The 20,740-nt window shown below is 36.8% G+C and overlaps 3 protein-coding genes and 1 non-coding gene across 4 annotated transcripts; 2 read left to right on the top strand and 2 right to left on the bottom strand.

The window, feature by feature from the left end:
• Positions 1 to 4,176: 4,176 nt before the first annotated feature.
• Positions 4,177 to 5,268, bottom strand: LOC112005470 (signal peptidase complex subunit 1). The gene is made up of 2 exons (XM_065761583.1): positions 5,109 to 5,268; positions 4,177 to 4,631 (listed from the first exon to the last, which is right to left on the bottom strand). Exon 2 carries the CDS (start codon positions 4,629 to 4,631, stop codon positions 4,350 to 4,352), a length of 282 nt encoding a protein of 93 aa, XP_065617655.1. The 5' UTR covers positions 5,109 to 5,268; the 3' UTR covers positions 4,177 to 4,349.
• LOC112005472 (pentatricopeptide repeat-containing protein At5g46580, chloroplastic) lies at positions 5,202 to 8,496 on the top strand. Its single transcript, XM_065761578.1, has 2 exons — positions 5,202 to 5,434; positions 6,344 to 8,496. Exons 1-2 carry the CDS (start codon positions 5,202 to 5,204, stop codon positions 8,274 to 8,276), a joined length of 2,166 nt encoding a protein of 721 aa, XP_065617650.1. The 3' UTR covers positions 8,277 to 8,496.
• A 454-nt stretch (positions 8,497 to 8,950) lies between these two features.
• Positions 8,951 to 18,946, bottom strand: LOC112005471 (protein phosphatase 2C 29). Its single transcript, XM_065761588.1, is given in 7 exon segments — positions 8,951 to 9,635; positions 12,968 to 13,232; positions 14,258 to 14,314; positions 14,316 to 14,372; positions 16,754 to 17,645; positions 17,687 to 18,353; positions 18,356 to 18,946. Coding segments are annotated over 7 exon segments (2,436 nt in total). The 5' UTR covers positions 18,729 to 18,946; the 3' UTR covers positions 8,951 to 9,510.
• LOC112005477 (U6atac minor spliceosomal RNA) lies at positions 11,397 to 11,527 on the top strand. The gene has a single exon (XR_002882233.1). It is a non-coding gene; the product is annotated as a U6atac minor spliceosomal RNA (small nuclear RNA).
• Positions 18,947 to 20,740: the final 1,794 nt, after the last annotated feature.

The raw sequence follows: 20,740 nt of genomic DNA, 5'->3' as shown, positions 1-20,740 counted from the left end.
CTCTACAATTAGTTTTCAGGGATGTTAAGCGACATTTGTGAAGCCAATTTTCTGTGCATATAGGACCTCAGGCTGCGATAAAGTCCTCAAATTGCTTTAACAGCTTAGCCAATAAAATCTCAAAAATTGTCCTGTTCATGGCTGGAAATCAAAACCTGTTATCCAAGGCTTGCAGGTGAAGCTCCTGGAATGTTCTGAAGCTGGCTGATGTATCATACATGTTGTTTTAATAATTTTAAACGCTTCGTACATAACAACACTAAGTTTAATCCCTTCAAAAGTTCCTCACCTTAGAAGATACAGTTCTCTTTATTTCAATTTAGTGCCTACCCTTTTAAAGTTGCTAATTCCAGGCCTCATTAATAGCTTGAGATACCAAAAGAAGGGGAGGAGATAAGCCCTCTACAATGATTATGACTTTACGCTCCATACATATTTTAGTGGTGAACAAGTGTAATGGTTATCTGCAGCCTTGGGTCCTGTGGAATCCAAGGAAGATAATGGACTGACTGATTCGAGGTAAGGAGAATGAGAGGAAGATCTGAATAAGCTTATGACTGGTTTTCTTATTGATATTCATTACGAGCATCATCATTGGTGGTGGCAAAAATTTAGTAATTCGGCACCACAAAAAATACTTTATTTATTTTACTACCTTACTTCACAAAACATCCAACATCAGACATTCAACACAATAAGATAATATAAACAACACAATAATATAAGATAAACAACACAATAATATAAACAACCTTAAAAAATATTGTTTTTTGTTTTTTGGTTTAACCTCAGTCCTCTTGTTCCTCACGGCAAAAATTTAGTAATTCGGCACCACAAAAAATACTTTATTTATTTTACTACCTTACTTCACAAAACACCCAACATCAGACATTCAACACAATAAGATAATATAAACAACACAATAATATAATATAAACAACACAATAATATAAACAACCTAAAAAAATATTGTTTTTTGTTTTTTGGTTTAACCTCAGTCCTCTTGTTCCTCACTGCATCAAATGAAAGTACTAATAAAAATAGTATAAAATCAATTAGTATAAAATCAATCACAAAGCAATTAAAATAATGAGCAAAACTGTAAAAAATCACCAAGCAGCTATGAACTAGTTAAGGCAAGATGTGATAAACTCTGCTTGTTGATGTAGCTACCCCAAATGGAGGTTTCCAGTTGTACATTGAGGTAGAAGTGGAAATGAAGGTTCCAGATATTGATTAAACAAATAGAAGAAAAGATCACATATCATAATTCTTTAGTCCAAAGAATGTGCCACAACGTATAGAGCCATTAATGGGGCTTGAAGAAAATAACACTATGAATACTAAAATATATTTAAAACATGGTACCCATTTATGGAAAGCTTCCTTGAAAACCGATTATAGGTCCTACTATCAGATAAGTCATTAGTGATGAAGAAAAGGAAAAGACACAGTGAAATTCCCAAAGATAAGGACACTCACAGACACAGAGTACTCTTCAGCATTTTTTTGTAGTGCTATCCATTACGTGTTCTATGGAGTACATGAGTGAGTGAATTTTCTGTTTGAGTAGAAACCATTGAAACAAAAGAAAGATGGCAATTTTGTCTGTATCAATTCTGCCTATCTTTCTCCAACTCCAATTCATCATCCTCCTTACCCATCTTCGAATCCCAGCTCCATTCATCCAACATCCTCACCGAAGCTCTCTGTTCAATCAGTCATCGCCAACCCAGACACTATCGCTGACTCAATTCATCATCCTCCTCACCCATCTTCTAAGCCCAACTCCGTTCATCCATCATCTCAATATTTTCACTCAAATTCTTTTCTTTTTCTTCTCAAATTTTCTTTCTTCTCAATTTTTTCTTTACTATGTGAGGGTCTCTTCTTTTGCCGTGTGGGTGTGGGTGCGGTGGGTCATCAGCATTGTGGTCGTGGTCATGCCATGGGTGTGGTGGGTCAACGGTTTCGGGTCATGTCGTGGGTGTGGGTTGCCGTGGATTTTATTTTTGTGGTTGTGGTTGATTTTATTGGGTAGTTGTAGGCTGATTTTGGTGGTTGTGGTGGTGGGCTGTGTGAAGGGGTGGTTGGCCAGTGGTGGTGGTTGTGATTGTCGTTTATTATAGTAGATATATTATTTTATTGTAGTGGATATATTATTTTATTGTGTTGTTTATGTTATTTTATTGTATTGAAAGCTAAAATAAAACAACTAATGTTAGATGTTTTGCAAAGTAAGGTAAATGTAAAATAGATAATGTAGATTATGGCTCCACAAATGTGGATACTCTACTATGCCCAGTATTTATACAAGCTAGTCTAGAAGTTAGTGTAACTAATTTGAACGTAACAACTTCTAACCGTAACTAGTAACTAACTCCCAACCAATTGATTGTAACAAAACTCTTGACAATGCAAGTTATGTACAAACAGTTAGAATCAAAACTGACAATACACTCGGTTTCATTACACCAGAGTCATTCCTAAGCAAGGTGAGCAAAAAAGTGAAGAACCAACAAGCTCAGATTTAGAAAAGAAGAGCAAATTAACTTTAGCAAATTACTAGCTGCGTATATATTTTGTAATTCCCTTGGACCTAATGCCCTTACACTAGAATCAAATGCAACTGTTTAAATGTTTTCATAAAATGAGTGAACAGTATTAACATGACAGCACATTCCATGCTTGCTTTTTAACCACTGTGCCCACCCTGGGTAGGTTCCTGCTGCAATTAGATGAGAGGTTTTACTCATGGAACAGAAGGTCGAATCATTTCCATTTTTATAATTGTTGAATGGCTAGGGACAAAATGATCTGTCTTAGTTGTCTGCACGAAAAACATATTCCATCCCATTTACATGCCAAGCAGAGAGGAGTATGATAAGAAAAATGACATTGTCAATCCAGAGGAGTTTATGACAAACCCACCAACAACCACACAGCAAAATGTCTCCAAAGCTAGGTGTTCACATGGCTACTACCAGTGTCATTAATCTACAGATTATCTATCATTCTTCTACACCACATAGGGCAAGAATTTGCCACATGGGCATGGCAACCAGATTTAGAAGCTCAATAGACATCAGATGGTTCTCGACATATAAACTTGTGACATAATTAAACATCTGCAGTTATATGCAAGTTAACACAGCAAAAACCTAACTACTAGACAAGAGATCAAAACATAGCAATAATCCAATTCTTGGTGTCTCATAAAATGAATGCACTTCAAGGTTTCATCCAACAAATTAGCTATACTACTTACAATAAGAGCACCCAAAACTGATAGGCGTTGTCTCTAGGAGCACAACTATCTCTGCAACATTGAACAGCCCATGGGGGGCATACCTAGCACAAAAACATTTTAAGAAAATATTGCACCTTTGAAAAGCAAGAATCCATCATTTACCATACTTATCAATTTGATATGTTCAAATCATCCAATCTTGGCCAACTATATAAGGCAATGAAGAATGAGTAAACACAGCCACCAAGCATCTTTGGGTCATCATTGTTTACTTAAGGCTTCACTGCTTTTCTAAGTACCAAAAGGCACATACAGACATTCCACATCCTCCTATTAGATGCCTCATGATACCATCTTCTTACTAAATGACTCAATATCATTGAAAGCACAGCTTAAAGGGGGGCATTTCCTTTTGGAGAGTCAGACGCCCTATATAACACATGCATTTAGTGGGTCCTAAATCCATAACCTAACCCTTCACTATATTTGGCCATTTGCGTTAGAGCTCACTGGCAAGTTAAGACTCCCTATCAATAATTTACCAAGCTTCAATTTCAACAACAACAGAGCCTTAGTCCCCAATTTTGTGGGGTCGGCTATGCATCCTCAATAGATTAGTTACGTTTAGTCACATATGTTATTGATAACAAACCCCAACATCCAAAGTCCAAATTGAAAAATGAGTAGTCATATAAAATGTTATAACATGAAACCAACACAAATTAATTCAATAACAGCCCGTCATCATATTTCAACTACAATGGTGATCAAATCTTCAACACCAGCTTGAACATACGCATCACCATTCACATAGATATATCATCACTTGAGCAAATTTAAATTTTTCTTAGAAATTTGACTAAGGGGAAGGCAAAATAAAAAAGAGAAATAGTAGTAAATCAGCAAACATAAAAGACTAGCAAAGCTGATCAAAACCAAGAAAAGAAAATTCTTTCTACCCATTGTCTCAAGGTCCAAAATTCAGGGCAATCAAGTACACTGTATTATCCATATCAGGAAGGAAAAATAAACGCACAAAAACATCAATTTTCAACCCCTAGCAAATTTGCTTATACTAAGATAGATCAGTCGAACTGACCTACTTCTTAGCGGGTTTCTTCTTCAAACTCACAGCCTGCTGCTGTTGCGGCTTGGGATGCTTCTCGGCCATGCTGGGGTCCAACCACTTGAGTGGGTGGCGATTGAAAAAAGGCCAATTGGGGACTGTCACCAATGTGGTGAGAAACACACCGCCAGCGTATATTAGCATCATCATCTGGAAAGATCCCAATACATAGCCAGTCCCGAAAGAAACAGCAGCGAATGCCAATAGCAAAATCTGCATCAGCTGCTCCGCTAGCTTTTGCCCTTGCCAATCCATCTAAAACACAATCCACAAACAAGTTCGATTTTTCAATCAGAATTTATCAAACTTATGGAAACTTCAAACTTGACCCTAGATCATCAATCCAATCGATGAAACACCTAAAACTAAATAAAATTTTTAAGATAATGAATTGGAATTTGAAACCCTAGGTACCTGTTTGGTTACAGAGAAAAGGGAGGGAAAATAAAGTTGAAGCCTTTATGTTAAACATGGCTCCACTTTAGTCGATCAATTGTGGAAAACGTCAAATTGAGTTAATTTTTCATTTCAACAGAACCAAACAAAGGATATGTAAAGAAAGATCTAACCTTAAAGTTTATTTTCCCTCGATTTCCAATGAACCAAACAGAAGCTAAATTACTCAGAAATAGTGGGAATTTATGAGTTTGGTATTAGGAACAAGATTAACAAGACAAAGCCCTAATCTTTTTGCAATCCCAAAAAAAGAGAGAGAGAGAGAAAGAGACGTACCTGAGTGAGAATGTGAAGAAGAATACAATTGTGTGAATGAGGAAGAGAATGGAGTATTGTACAGTTTCGGAAACTACGTTTATAGTGTAATATATGGGGACTTGGTATCCTCAGGCTAAGGATGTACCATCAATCAAAAACGAGTTGAAACGCTTTTCTTTCTTTCTAGTCGAGTTTTTAAAACAACAAGCCAACAACAATCAAAGGGTCGGTTTACACGGACTAGAAGTCAAGGGACCCGAAACCGATTTCTTAAACCGAATTTTAAACTTAATTGACCCGCATCCGACCCGTATAGACAATCGGATCCGCCCATTGGCCTTCGGGTGGGTCGGGCCTAACGGGTTGATGGACAGCCCTACTTGGGTTTAAAAAAGAAAAATCTCAAACCCTAACATAGGCTTGGATTGATTCGAAAAACCCACTAAACTCCGATTTATTACCATACCTATGCAATTGGAAGGATGAACCCCACATAAACTGTATTGGGTATAGAACTAATTATAATTTTTATAGAGTTTTTTTGGCATTTCTTTCTCTAGTAGAGACACCTTGATCATTATTTGAATTAAATTAACCATAAATTATTTTTTTTTCAAATCGTGAAAAATTAGATTAACTTTTCAAGGTAGTTAGAGGATAAGTAAAGGCTTAAATGCTTCTTAGCTTTACTTGTATCAAAGTTCTACCTAATGGGATTACATCTAAGACTAAGACAAACGTTGGCATCTTAGTTGAGTTTCTTTGCCCTTCAAGTCTTTGAACAACTATTTTCTATTTTTAAAACTGAAAATAAGAAAATAAATAAATAAATAAGTTTGTGTAAAGAGTTTGAATGTAAGTTTGGATTTTTTTTGCTAAAATTTACTAATTAAAAGTTGACAAAAATGCAATTGTACCTAAAAATAGTGAGGCTTTAAAAATCAATATAGAAAATGAGTAACTAAGTTTAAATGCAAAAAGAAACAAGCTAATCAGAACTCAAATTATACTTAAAAAAAAAAAACAAAAACAAATTAAAAACCAGTACTCAAAAATATTTGTGTATAACAGTTTTTAGAGAACACCAAAATGATGTTTCTACCCACCCTACCAAACCTCCTTAAAAAATACTAGCCTCGAGGCTTCTTCTTCTTTCTTTCTTTTTTTAAGCGGTCCTATTTTGTAGAAAAAAAAAACTGTATTTTTTTTAATTTTATATATATAATTTTTGTTTTGAAAATCTAATTTATAAGTTACCCATCTCTCCTCTATCAACAACCACCCACCACTCACCAAAACCAGCTTTTGTCCAAGCCTAAGTCCACTTGGGTCAAACCCACCAAGCCCAAACGCTCTGTGCTCTCCCTTCAGAGGCACAAACGCTCTTCTTACTCATACAACCCTCAGGTCAGAGAGCTCAAGCTCTTTGCCCACAGGCTCAATGACTGTGACAACTCTGAAGCTGCTTTCTTGTCTGTTCTTCAAGAAATCCCACATCCACCCACTAGAGAAAATGCACTTTTGATACTCAACAGCTTGAGGCCATGGCAGAAAGCTCGCCTGTTCTTGAAATGGATCAAGACCCAGAATTTGTTTCCTTTGGAAACTATATTCTACAATGTCACAATGAAGTCTTTGAAGTATGGGAGGCAGTTTGAGCTCATAGAGGAGCTTGCACGTGAGATGATAAACAATCAGATTGAGCTTGATAATATCACATACTGCACCCTTATTACTTGTGCCAAAAAGTGTAACCATTTTGATAAAGCTGTGGAGTGGTTTGAGAGGATGTATAAAACAAGTTTGATGCCTGATGAGGTGACGTACTCTGCTATTCTAGATGTGTATGCCAGATTGGGCAAGGTTGAGGAAGTGTTGAATCTGTATGAGAGAGCAAGGGGTAGTGGGTGGAAACCTGACCCCATTGCATTCTCTGTGTTAGGGAGGATGTTTGGTGAAGCTGGGGACTATGATGGTATTAGGTATGTCTTGCAAGAGATGAAGTCTCTTGATGTGCAGCCTAATTTGGTTGTGTACAATACATTGTTAGAGGCAATGGGTAAGGCTGGAAAGCCTGGTTTAGCTAGGAGTTTATTCCAGGAAATGGTGGAATCAGGGTTAACCCCGAATGAGAAAACGTTAACTGTACTCGTTAAGATTTATGGCAAGGCTAGGTGGTCTCGAGACGCTTTGGAATTGTGGAAACAAATGAGTTCGAAAGGTTGGCCGATGGATTTGATATTGTATAATACGTTGTTGAATATGTGTGCAGACCTTGCATTGGAGGAAGAGGCTGAGAGGCTGTTTGAGGACATGAAGGGGTCGGAGCGGTGTAGGCCAGATAGTTGGAGCTATACGGCAATGCTTAATATATACGGGAGTGGAGGGAATGTTGACAAAGCAGTGGAGCTGTTTGAAGAAATGTCTGAGTCAGGTGTTAAGCTCAATGTGATGGGATGCACTTGTTTGATTCAGTGCTTAGGAAAGGCTAAGAGAATTGAAGACTTGATTAGAGTTTTTGGTGTTTCGATTAAAAGAGGGGTTAAGCCAGATGACAGGCTTTGTGGATGCTTGCTATCTGTTGTGTCCTTGTGTGAGGAAAGTGAAGATGTTGATAAGGTCCTTGCTTGTTTGCAGCAAGCTAACCCAAAGTTGTTTGCCTTTTTGAAATTGGCAACAGAGGAAAAAACTAGTTTTGAAACTGTCAAGGAAGAGTTTAGGGGCATTCTCAGTGAAACTGCAGTCGAAGCACGGAGACCCTTCTGTAATTGCTTGATTGATATTTGTCGAAACAGAAAGCTTCATGAGAGAGCTCATGAATTGCTTTACTTAGGAACCCTATATGGGTTATACCCAGGTTTACACAACAAGACTGTACATGAGTGGTGCTTGGATGTTCGGTCATTGTCTGTTGGTGCAGCTCATACTGCACTGGAAGAGTGGATGGGGACTCTTTCCAAAATTGTTCAGCACAGAGAGGAATTGCCAGAGATATTTTCGGCTCAAACAGGTTCAGGAACCCACAAATTCTCTCAAGGACTAGCCAATTCCTTTGCTTCTCATGTGAAGAAACTTGAAGCACCGTTTAGACAGAGTGAACAGAAGGTTGGTTGCTTTGTTGCAACTCGAGAAGATGTAGTATCTTGGGTGCAGTCAAGGCTTGCATCCTCTGCTGCTACAGCATAATTGATGAACCAAGTGTAATTACAGAGGCAATAGTTTTCACTTTTCATCATTGCTTTTTTCTTTTTCCTTTTTTGGTCTTTTAAATATCATGGCATAAATATGTTGATAGATGTCATTTGTATTTGTTCCATTAAATTGCAGACTTTATTCTGCTTTAGATTTTTGAAATGTAACATTGATCTTATCTTGATATAAAAAAAAAAAGGACTCTTTAATTGGCTTGGTTGCAGAGAGAATACCCTCAATAATTATTGTTCTTCAAGCTGCAGAGCAAAGTTGATTTGCTTTGGCACTAAGATTATGAAAAATGTATTTTTCTACACGTTTGGATGATAGTTTCCGTACAGGATCATTCCAGCTTTATTTGTAAAGATTAACACATTTTCTTTTTCTAGATTTATATTACCATCCAAGTAAATGGACCAAGATATGCAACTACTTCCTATGGCAGAGCACTTGGCTATTTGGTTTTCTTGGGATTAATTGCACTCATGAACGAAGTTACCTATACAGCTACTTGTTTCCCTTGTTGGTAGACTTGGGATTATTCTTCCTTTCCCGTTGCTCTTTCACAGCTGATTTATGAACATGCTTTCTTTTGGAAAAATTGTGCTCAAAAGTGATTCTGCATTCTATTTCTACGGCTAATTTCATAGGAAGAAGCTACGCAAGGATTTGAAATAAATTTCCAACTCTTTTAACCCGCAGTGGTGAAAATACCACTTCAAAATTACAGATGCTCATTTTGGACAAGGGAATGCTCAAGTTCAGTAAGTAAATTTGTAACCCCACCAATTTACAACCACATTTTCTTAGCTCTGAACAAAAAAGGGATGAGAAGCACAAATGAATGGAAAGGGCCTCCACCTATGCAAAATTTCTATTTTTTTCTTTTTAACCAAAAAAAAAAAGTCTAAAATCTTAAAAACAAGAAGATTTCTTTTCTTTTCCCTACAAGAGCATTTCCCTACAACCCCCATCTACAAATTCCCATTTTCATCCTCAAACCAATTTTTTTGGCATCTAGTTGAAACCTTGATTATCTAAGATTAGCCTTTTTGCCATTATCTGCCAGGGTCCCTCTATAAGCTGTATTCTTATGCTGTGCAACGAAAAATACTAATGAGACCCAAGAAAAATGGGTCATTTACTTCTGATACCGATTGCAAGTAGCTCGAGTTGAAAATTGAAACTGCTACTTCACTTGTATAAAGATCGCTTGTTTATGAAGGTTTCAGAGGTACTTTCCTGATGACTTCCAAATTCTTCCTTCAAGTGATACAACCATAACAGTAACATCATCGTGATACTTTCTGCGATCTCCTTGCGGGATGTCCAGTAATTCATGGAAGTCCATTCCTGCAAACAATACCACATCAAATTTGACATTTGCAAGCCCACAAAATAGAAGTAGACTAGGAATGGATTAAGTTGAAATTGATGGGACCAAATAAACACAAACTGAATGAAGTAACTATCCTAGTTTGAGCTGACGATTTATTTCATAAGAGATATTCCTCTCTCCATTTAAAGAATCCAACAGACTACCAAGATAGCTGCAGATGCTACTGTTTCCCCTCCATTCAAGAATAAAGTAAGTGGAGTCAAGCCCCAAGCTGGTAGAGGAGAAGAAAAATGAGACAGATAAAGATGTTTAGCTCTTATCTTATTTGGTAGCTACTATTTATGTGGGGAAAAAATAATTGGGTCCTGATATGGGTACATTTCCTAATCCATTTGTCTTAAAGAACCTCCAACATAAAACAGCACAAGAGAGACCAGTAACCACTAAAAGCATGTTTCCTAACTTACCAAAAAGAAAGTATATGTTTCCTTCAAAAGAGTTTCTTTTTCTTTTGCAAAAAAGTGAAGAGGGAAGGGGGGGGGGGGGGGGTTGAACTNTTTGTTTTGAAAATCTAATTTATAAGTTAATAAATTAATTTGAAATTTAATAGAAGAGTAGTCATATTTTTTAAGCAATATTTTAGTGGGAATTAAAGTAACATTTTTACCGAATTGTTCTTTAATTTTGTATCTACTTAAACATAGGTGTGTAGGGGCATTTTTGAACTAAAAAATAAAAAATCCAAACAAGAAAAACCCTTTAAATAATAGTATATATATATATATATATATTATTTATTTATTTATTTTCTTCCGCTGCAAGTGGAACGTCCACTTTGTGGAAGAAAGTGGAGCTTAATTCAGGTGCGTTAATGGCATGATGTGTGGCCAATGGTGGCAACTTGAGATTTGAAAGGTAGTAGCAAGATCAACTTGAATGTGATCTTGATTTAGTGATGTGGCAGCATCGTAAAGGTGACGTGGATGTTGGGTTTCTTGGCTGACAACTTTGGAGTTGATTGGGTGTGATTTCTTAATTGATTTTTATTTTATTTTTATAAACATGTTCTTAGTTGATGGTTGGGGGTTTCAATGTGATTGGCAAAAGTTAAGTGAGTAAAGGTGCTATAATTTAGCTTGAGTCTAGTATTTTAATGCATTGAATCCAATACAATAGGAACAAATATCAATTTTGAACACTTGTTTTATTCAGTGCTTTAGAGCACTAACAAAAGTAAACAGAGTTAGTTGGTTTTAGTCATTGTATATGATTTAAGGGTTTGGGTTGGTTTTGGTTATTGTATATGATTTAGGAGTCTGGGTCATTCTTGACTAGGCATGAGTTGGATCTCATATAGGAGTTCATGAGTTCGATTTGGGCAATGAGCCTCAATTTGGTTTTGGGGTGTTAGTTTTGGTTGGGGGTTCACTATAGGCATATGAGTTTGACTAGGCGATTTGTAATATAAAACTATAAAAAGTAAATTGGTTTTTGTTACGAATTATTCTCCCTATGTTGGAATAATAATTTTATTAATGTGTTATTCTTTTTTATTTATTTATAATTCTTGAAGTAATTTTATCTATAAAGATGGTACCCGCTATACTCAACTGCAATTCGTGTCTTGATCTGATAATAAAGACAATTATCAGGAGCGAACGCTATAAATTGAAATTTTTTCAAAAAAAAAAAAAAAAACTGCAATTCAAATCCCACATCGCAAACATCTAAGAAAGTTTGCTTCTTTATAACAATTGTATTTCGGTAGAGAGAATGTGTTCGTAGAAAGGAGAGATGGTTGGCATCTCCCCTGACAGGGACGGGAACGGCTTTCGAGCTTTCTTGTTACCTACACATCCGGTTAAGGCTTCCCACCCTTTGGGTGGATCTATAACCCAATTTTTTTTTATCTTTTTTCTTTTCGGGTCATAATTTTAGGGTGCCTTCAATTCGGATAAGGTGAAAAATATCCTCAAATCTATTTAAACTGAAAGGGAGATTTTTTTTTCTTAAGCCCTCTCTCTCTCTCTCATGGCTACTTCTCTGTCTTCAGTTCTGGATGTCCATTTTACAGTCCATCTCTCAGTCTCAGACGCAAAGAAACCCAATATTATCTTCAACTCTCCATTCAGACAATACACAACAACCAAAAGAGGATTTACCATTTTGTGTAACTCTTCCAAGTCTTCCCCAAAGCCCTCTCCAGAACCAACCCAGAAAAACCCAAAACCCACCACACACATGTATTGCTCAAAAAGGTTAAATGAATTATAATTTCACTTAATCTTTTCAGTAAATAAAGAAAATTTTACAAATAAAAATAAGAGGGAGCAGCTTAGGTACAGGCTGTATACTAAAGATTCTATCTTCAGAGATTTCAACCATCCTTCTATCTTTTTAACAATATTTTTACCGAACTTATAATTTTGTAGAGAAATGTTTTTACCAAACTTGACAAGTCCAAAACTCTCTTCTCCGTTCTAATGAAAAATAAAATAAAATAATAATAATAATAATAATAATAATAACAACAACATAAAAGTACTTTTACTTTTTTATGGTATGATTAAAAATACAGATCCTCAAATTAACAGATCAGAATGATGATTTTGACCCAGATAATATAAAATCACTTGCAGCATAAATATTTGTTCATCAAATTTGATCCTAGAATGTCAGGCACAATTTATGATGGTAGGCAATAGCCAATTAGCCCTGATGCCCACTCTGATATCCAAAGTGGTAAGAACTAAGACTGACAAGGTTTCCATTCCAAAAAAATAAAAACAAAGACTGCCACAGCTTGAAAACTTTATGCAAACATGCAACTACACATAAAAGTATCAACTTAATTTGCAAGTATTTCCAATAAGAGAATCGCAAGTTAGGGTTAAGGCGTAGTAGAGTTGTAAAAAGTCTTATGTTGATATCCCACAATTTTTCTAATCATGCTTGCATCATTTGAGAAACCAGTTCTACATAATACATAATATATATATATATATATATTTTTGTGTGTGTGTGTATGAATGAGTGTATATGTACACATTATGTATCCACACAGAGAGAGATACAGTTTACAAAGGCAAAATGATAATATCAAGATCAGTTTAGTTACTTCCCATGGAGAAGTATATGACCTGATCAGTGTCTTCCTAGACTAAAAGCTTAAGTTGGGATTACGGAGTAATTGAGTTGAGGTGAGTTGTAGTCTTATGCTGACATCACGCAATTTTTGTACTAATTCTTCCATCAATTCAGAAACGACATCTACAAATCATATACGGAGAACAGTGTCTGCATAATAAAAGACATGATATCAAACAGTAGGAGAATGACTATTTACCAGCTTTCTTGGCTGCGCGGAAAAGAAGCTCCTCTATCAAATGTTGTGCAGGATCTCCATCAGGGAACTTCTCCATGAAACTCTCAACTTGAGAAACCACTTCCTGATTACTCAGATACTGATACAGACCATCAGATGAGAGAACTAAGAACTGGTCTCTAGGACAGAGTCTATGATGGCGAAGAGAAGGCAAGCAGGATATGTAAGGTGCAGTGCCAATGTACTCGTTCCTAAACATTTCCAGCAGTGCATCATTCCATCTGGGCTGCACGAACATGGTCGTCGCATTATTATGTTAGTCTATATTCCTATAACATATGATGCATACCAAAAAAAACATCATACATGGAAAGCTTCATACAGTAGACAAATCACAAAAACATAATTATGATGACAGCACTTGTAAGTTAGTACGCTTATACCACAAGAAAAATAACTTCTAATTTAATTTAATTGTATCATGAAATGCATAATTTGTCATGGAGAATGCACACAATGGATACATGCATAAGTAAGCCTGACCTTGTAAAACTTAAAGCAATTAAATCCCATTAATCAATAAACAGACTAGAGGACAAGCTTGCTAAAGCTCGGTCACTCCATAAACAAAACAAGTTTGTTTCACACCACAGCCTATCAGAAGATGTGGAAAACATCATGCATGAATATCAAAACATATTCAGGAATTATTTCTGACGCACTTTTTTGCATTCATACATTTTTTTTTATCTTCCATGCTCCATCCCCATCTCCCCAAACCCCCACTCAAACCCACCTCCATGACAAGGAAAAAATGAATAGGTTCTTCATTCACATCATTCAAAGATATTTAACACCTTGTCTTATTAAGAAATGCAAATAAATGTCCAAAATGAAGTCCATCTTACTTTAAAATATATATATATATATATATATTTTAGAAAAGATTAAAAAAAAAAAAATTATTACATTACACAAAAACTAATACTAAAAAGATGTAAACCGTTTGCATGTACTCAATTGAAAGAGTTCACCCTTCAAGGCTTTTATTCAACCTACTCAAGAGAAAGGGCATGTGTGTGTGCCAATTAGCTGAATCTGTTTTAATTTTATTTCATACCAATAGTAGACTTATGGCCCATAAAATGATGAATATTCAGTCATCTTTAAAAAAAAAAAAAAAATCTGAGGAAGGACTAATCACTAACTGTTTGATGTTTCTGTGACAGTGTGATGAGTTCTTGTCCAGTAGAATTAGTTTAGAAGGAAAAATTCTCAAGAAAAATTATGAGGAAGAGCAATAAAGAGAACCTGTTTCAGAGATCCTGCCCCAAACGCTCTGGTGACCTTGAGACGACCTTTTACTCTTCATTATGACAATGCATTGTTTATCATCTGGGTGCTCATTCTTGATTCTTATGACTTCCTGCACATTGAAGACAGTACTTTTTAGCAAATCTGAGCAACTACACATCAATCACATGGCCAGGATGCTTAAGAAGACTAATACCAACCATAAGTACCAAAAAGGAAACAACTAAACAGTCATCATTAATAAGAGAAAAATATGAGTGTGCAAGTGCACACACGGTGTGACACAATTATCAAGTGTCTCAAAGCTCGTGAAGGAACCAAAGTAATGGCTTTCATTTCGCATGATATGAATGTACAAAGTATGGAAATCTGCAAAAAGCACAGGGCTGTCTCAATAATTGAAAACACTCCCATTACTAAAACAGTCATGTATTAGGTCTGTACGAATTAGTATTGAGAAAAAGATAGAAGATGCTGTAAAATTTATCCCCCAAAAACAGAACATATCTTAAAGACAACTCATGAAGCATTAAAATCAAAGCTCGATTGATGATTTCCTAAAATGGGGAAAAAGAAAATAGGGAGTGAAAATTAACAACACCCCCCCCCCCTTTTTTTATTCCTTTAAAAAAACAGAATAAGAATAAGAAAAGAGTAAAAATGCAGCATTAGTAGCTTGCATATTTGCCCACGTAAATATGTATCATTCTTCTGAAAAAATGTATCAGCTAGAAGGCAGATGCACTGAAAGAAGATTCAGGCGGTTCAGCACAGAATAGCATAAACTTAAAAAGGCATCAAGGTCTCTGAGTTCAGCAATTTTGATCTGATTGAAGCACAGAGAGGCAAACAAAGTTGTGCCAAACTAGAACTGATTCAACTCTTAAGCTAAGGTACAAGAAAAGCTCAATGAGATAGAAACTTCTCCATGATAAAGGCTGAGTCTCCAGGAAATGATCAGTTTTAAGCTATGCAATCCTGCTTGATCACTTCCTCAAAAGACATAGCTACAACCAAAAAGTCCTAAAACCATACAAAACAACATAAAGAAAGATCTAAAGAGAGTACAAGAAGTTCAGCAGATCTTAAGAAACTACCAAAATATGTACATCATAGAGAATTTGACAAGGAATAATTTGCATAAACAAAATGCATCAAGTGGACATCAAGAAAGGTAACATCTGAATCCAAGATGATTTGATATGAAAAAAATGAAAAAGAAACGATGAGGAAGCTTCTGCACATCTTCCTTGTTCACTTGTAAATAAAGGGTTTAGTGACAGCATGTGTCAAGACAAAAGACAAAATGGGAAGTAAAGAAGGCACAAAGGAAAAGGAAGCTTCCTCATATCACCACTAGAAGACAACTAATAAAACATCAAATACAAGTCATTAATCTATGAGTTCAATATCTTTTATTATTATTATTATTGATACGGATTTCACTGCCCTTTAAGATGACATTGGAAGTTTTAGGACTACAGACATGAACTATTCTTCACTTTCATATATTCGCTTTAAAGGCAATAGAAATTCTATATGGCACAAACCCAAAAGAAAGGTTCTAGGTGGCAATTTCTAAGGTTCAAATTGAAGGCCATCATAAGAGAATTATATATGATGAGAATCACAATGAATCCATTTCAACCATATGCACTGCAGGCAGTATTTTGCACAACTTAAACATTGTAAGCACCTTATCAGGTTGACCTTTCTTTTCTCTCTGAGTCTACGCATTGAGGGAATACAGCACAAAATCTTAGAATACCTACTATGCATATTACTAAGACAGTAGAATGCACAATTAAGTGAGAAAACAATTATTTGGCCATATTAATCATAGATGATAAAAATGGCAACACACAATTATAATTGCAAAAGATCTGAAATGGCAACAAATGCAGGTCAAAATTTTATTTCCTTTTTAAGCATCTAAATCTATATTTGCCAATAAGTTGAATTCAAAATAATAATAAAAAGAGATTGACCTCTTAGATACTCTATTTCCTATTCAGTAAACCATACCCCAAAAAACTCATAAATCACTAATGGGGATATGGAAAGTGGACCCATAATTCACAGACTCAACAAACTAATGGGACAAAGGCATGTGACTTCTGCCCAGATGGAAATCTTAGAAATTTTCTTATCCCAAATTTCCATCAATAGCTCTATCATATAACTCGTTCAAGCTATAAGTGCCATTCCAAATACAATCCTCTGTTCAAGGCAAAACAAGACAAGAGTCAATACATTACCAGTCTCTAAAGGTCACTGGGCACTAAGTTTGTTTGCCAATTTGGAAACAGAGCAAGTTATGAAGCCACATGATTCCTTCCAATACATGCGAATTAAACAATATGTTCATGGAGAATTTCAATAGCAACTGATCAAATCTCAGTATTAACAGCAAAAAATGAAGCTAAAATTTGAAGGAACATGTCATTAGGAACAATTACTAAACTAAAGATTTTTCCAAAATTCAAAACTTACCTCTTCAATGCTTGTGCTGTGATCAGTAGAAAGCTGCAATGCCGTCAATCTCATTGCTTGAGCCAGAGCCGGAGTCTCATTTGAGGCCTTAATTGCCTTTTCACCCACAGCTGAGGACTCCTCAGCAATACCCTCGATGCTTGACCCAATCATACTCGAACCAACCTCTTGCGGCTCATACTGCGCAACAATAGCCCTACTATCACCCACATTCATCACATACACATCTTCATCCCTCATCAACACAACCAACAAACACGAACCCATCAATGCAAGCTCTGGATTGGTATCAATAACCTTATCCGTCATATCCAAATACGCAAGCTCTGTAAGTTCAAGAGCCTGAGACAATGCCTTCAGAACCAATTCGTGATCCACAGGTCCCTCCTTCCGCTTCCTCCCACTCCTAGAGGACTTCTCCTCCACTCTATTCTCAACCTCAACCTTCTCTTTCTCCTCCAATCGAACACTCCACGGAAACAACCTCCCACCATGACCCTCCTTGTGCTTCGACAACCCCTGCTTCAATTTCGACAGCAGCAGCCACCGTCTACTCACAGCCGAACCCGCATTGCTCACTCTAAGCGCATCATCCACCGAAAACGCAAACCTATCCGACCCAGAAAGATCTAGGCCATCTTCCGCATCATCCTCAGCCAAAAATTCCCAAAGCCGCCTCCTCCTCACCTCTATCCCCTCCTCCGATTGAAACGTCACTTTCTTCGGCACTGCCACCGTTCCTGTTTCACCAGAAATTGGGTCTGATTCCAAATTCGAAACGAAATCATTCCCATTTCCAGAGTTCTCTTCACTTTCTAAAGCTACATTTACTGGGTGGTTGTTCTCGTTATTAATGTTGTTACTATAAGCATCATCATCATTATTAATTACACTAATATTAATGTTATCACTAGGTAGCTCAGGCTCTTGTTCTTGCTGCTTTGTTGTTGTTGTTGGTCAATTTCCCAAAACAAGCCTTGGAGTTGATTGTATACGGCACGATAGAGATTACCCATTAAGAATTCCGGGGCGTCGGGGCCGTTGAAGCCGTCATATATTCCGACGAACAACCACCCTTGCTCCTCCGAGACCACGACGTGGACCCGGTCCTCGCCGGCTTTGCCGAGCGCCCACTGAACGTTATCCGACTCATTTCTGGCCTCCGAATCGCCTGCATTCGCATTACCCGAACCGCCTTCCTTGCGGCCCACGAAATTGAGCACCGGCACAACCCACGGCCGCTTCTTCTCCCACGACAACGCCTTCCGAATCCCCGAAATGCCCTTCTTCTTCTTCCTTTTTACGTACATGCCGCCGAGCGGAGCCGAGAACGGAACGCCTCCGCTGTCGGCGGCGGCGGATGATGCGTCGAGCGGGCCGGAGAGAGCGCCGCGCTCGATTGGACCCGAGAGGAAGAACCCGCCCCGCTCCATGACCGGGTCCATGCCGCCGCCACGTGGCACGGGCTGGAGAGGGAGAGCGCTGAACGACGAGGTGCTCTCGAAGCCGTTGACGATACTACCCCTGACGCCGCCGCCGGAAGTAACACCGGTGGTGAGAACAGTGTCAGTGGCATCGTCGTAAATATTGTCAAGCTGAGGACTGTTCTGGGAGTTGAGCTGTTAGCACTAACCGAAGCTCCGGAAATGGCCCGAAAGGTAGTTGTAGCAGTAGCAGTAGCAGTAGAAGCAGCAGGAGGCTCGGGTAAACCGGGTCGGGTCTTGGAAGAAGCAGGAACGGCGTCGTTTGCGTGAGAAGGAGAGAAGCGGAGAGAACTGGAAGGAGAGAGAAAGCGATCGGAGTGAGTAGGAGAGAGAAAGCGAGCTGAAGATCGGACGTAGCAGAAAGAATGGCCTAGGGTTTCGTCCAACGGCTCAGAAGCCGCGAAAACCACCTCCGGGTTCGGGTTATCGGTTTGGTCCGCCTGGTTCCTTGCTTTGAAGCAGGAAAACAGGCTCGACACTCCGTTTCCCATCACATTTGACGAACTCTATCTCCACCGTTTGGCTCCCCAGAAAATGGAAAATTAAAAAAAAAAAAAGTATTATGAAAAATGTCCTACTCCGGCAAAGTCCAAAGGAAAAGCAACTAAGAAATTTTTTTAAAAATTAGTACTAGTGCAAGTACTAGTAGTAAAAAAAATAAACAGAGAGAGAGAAAAAGTGAGAGAGTGTTTGTTTATTTTATTGTTAGAAAGAGAGAAGACTGACTAACTGACCTGGTTTTGGCTTTTATAGAGAGAGAAACACTCACACACTTTCTCTCTCTACCAAAACAATTTTTTTTTAATTTAATTAGTTTAATTAATAAAATTCCTTATTGAAAAATTTAGAATTCAAAAAACTCTCTTTGTTGTTAAAAAAATTTTAAAATTCAAAATTCGCCAGCACTAAAAACCAAAATCGAGTCATTTGACTAAGCGGATGAAGCTAAAATTCTATGTTATTTATATTAAAAAAGAAAAAAAAAATTTGTTTGATTTTGATTTTGGTTGGTTTTTTTTGTTATTTACTGTAGTGGTTGGCTTTGTGGGTTGACGGTTAAACCTGGGGGACACGTGGATGCCAGGTTGGTTAAATGTGGGTCCATAATGGGCGGTAAGCAGAGAGAGAGAGAAATTTGATTAGTTTGACAAATATGGGGGTGGAGTTTTGTGTAAATGACGGGTCAGTCCTTGTGGGTTGCTTTTGGAAAAGTTGGTGGGACTGGGGCAGACCGGGCAGGAAAAAGAGTCAATGAAGAAAATCGAGGAGGATATATAGGGTTGTCTCATAGGGAATAGGGCTACTTTTGTCCTTTTCTTTTCGGACTTGACCCGAAGGCCCGTTTATATAGATAAGGTCCTATTGGCTATTTGTCACAATTTGTCAATTCACCATTTTGTCCTTCTATTTATAAATGTGTTTATATTATTGAAACTTCTTATTTTATTTATTGTTCAAAACAATGGCCCATAGAATTAGTTTCTCATTCAACCTTGCATTTCCTTAAAACTTATATAATCAAGCTAAATTATGGTTGATTGTTGTTTAAGGAGTGATAAAACACTTACATTCCTAATTTTTTTTTATTACTTATTTGCTTAAAGGCGCAATAAAAAAAATCATAACTTAGTTTTTTTTTTTTTCACCAAAAAAAAAAAAACTCATTTTCATAGAAGGCAAAGAAAAGGCAAAATTTTGGAAACTGATTTATTGTTGCCAGCCAGAATCAAAAGTCATAGTTCATACGTTACTCTCTCACTTTAATTTATCTTTCCTTATAAATTCTAGTAGACTGTAGATCCTATCTAAAGATTCTATTATGATAAACCTATAATAAAATTGTCAAATATCTGTTACTTTTCAAAAAATTTGTTCCAATCCACAATACAAGTAATGTCAAAAAATATTTAAAAAAAAAAAACAGATTTTCACAATCTAGCTCATAGATTAGTCTGCCGCATCCTATTTCTCCTTATAAACTCTAATGGACCCACTTACATGATTTTAACTTGGTAAAACTATTATAAAAATACTAGAGGTTACTTCTTCTTTTTTTCCAAAAATTTTGTTTCACCATAAATTAGAGAGAGGCCAAAAGCTCTTGAAAAAATTGAGTGTTTTCCCATAATCTAGCTCTTAGGTTAGTCTATTGCTTTCTATCTTTCCTTATAAATTCTCGTGGACCCAACTACATGATTCTATTTAGACAAAAATACCAGATGTTTGTCTATTTTCAAAAGTTTGATTTTACCCAACAATAAAGATCATCCAAAAGTACTAAACAAATTTGAGTGTTTTTACAATCTAGCTTATAGGCTAGTCACTTACCACATCCAAACTTTCCTAATAAGTTCTAGTGGACCTAAATCATAGTTCATACGTTACTCTCTCACTCCAATCTATCTTTCCTTATAAACTCTAATGGACTGAATTACATAATTCTATTTTGGTAAAACCATAATAAAATGTTCGTTTCTTTTCAAAATTTAGGTTTTACGCTACA

Source organism: Quercus suber, unplaced genomic scaffold, assembly GCF_002906115.3.
Source record: "Quercus suber isolate HL8 unplaced genomic scaffold, Cork oak 2.0 scaffold_420, whole genome shotgun sequence".
NCBI lineage: Eukaryota > Viridiplantae > Streptophyta > Magnoliopsida > Fagales > Fagaceae > Quercus > Quercus suber.
Note: the sequence above shows the minus strand (reverse complement) of the source record. Positions and strands in the feature narration are given on the sequence as shown.

Bases quoted from the DNA above. Each gene is read 5' to 3' on its own strand.
- LOC112005470 (XM_065761583.1), bottom strand. From the start codon at position 4,631: ATGGATTGGCAAGGGCAAAAGCTAGCGGAGCAGCTGATGCAGATTTTG.
- LOC112005472 (XM_065761578.1), top strand. From the start codon at position 5,202: ATGGGGACTTGGTATCCTCAGGCTAAGGATGTACCATCAATCAAAAAC. The intron at 5,435-6,343 runs GTGGGTCGGGCC...CTAATTTATAAG, and splicing joins ATCCGCCCATTGGCCTTCGG to TTACCCATCTCTCCTCTATC.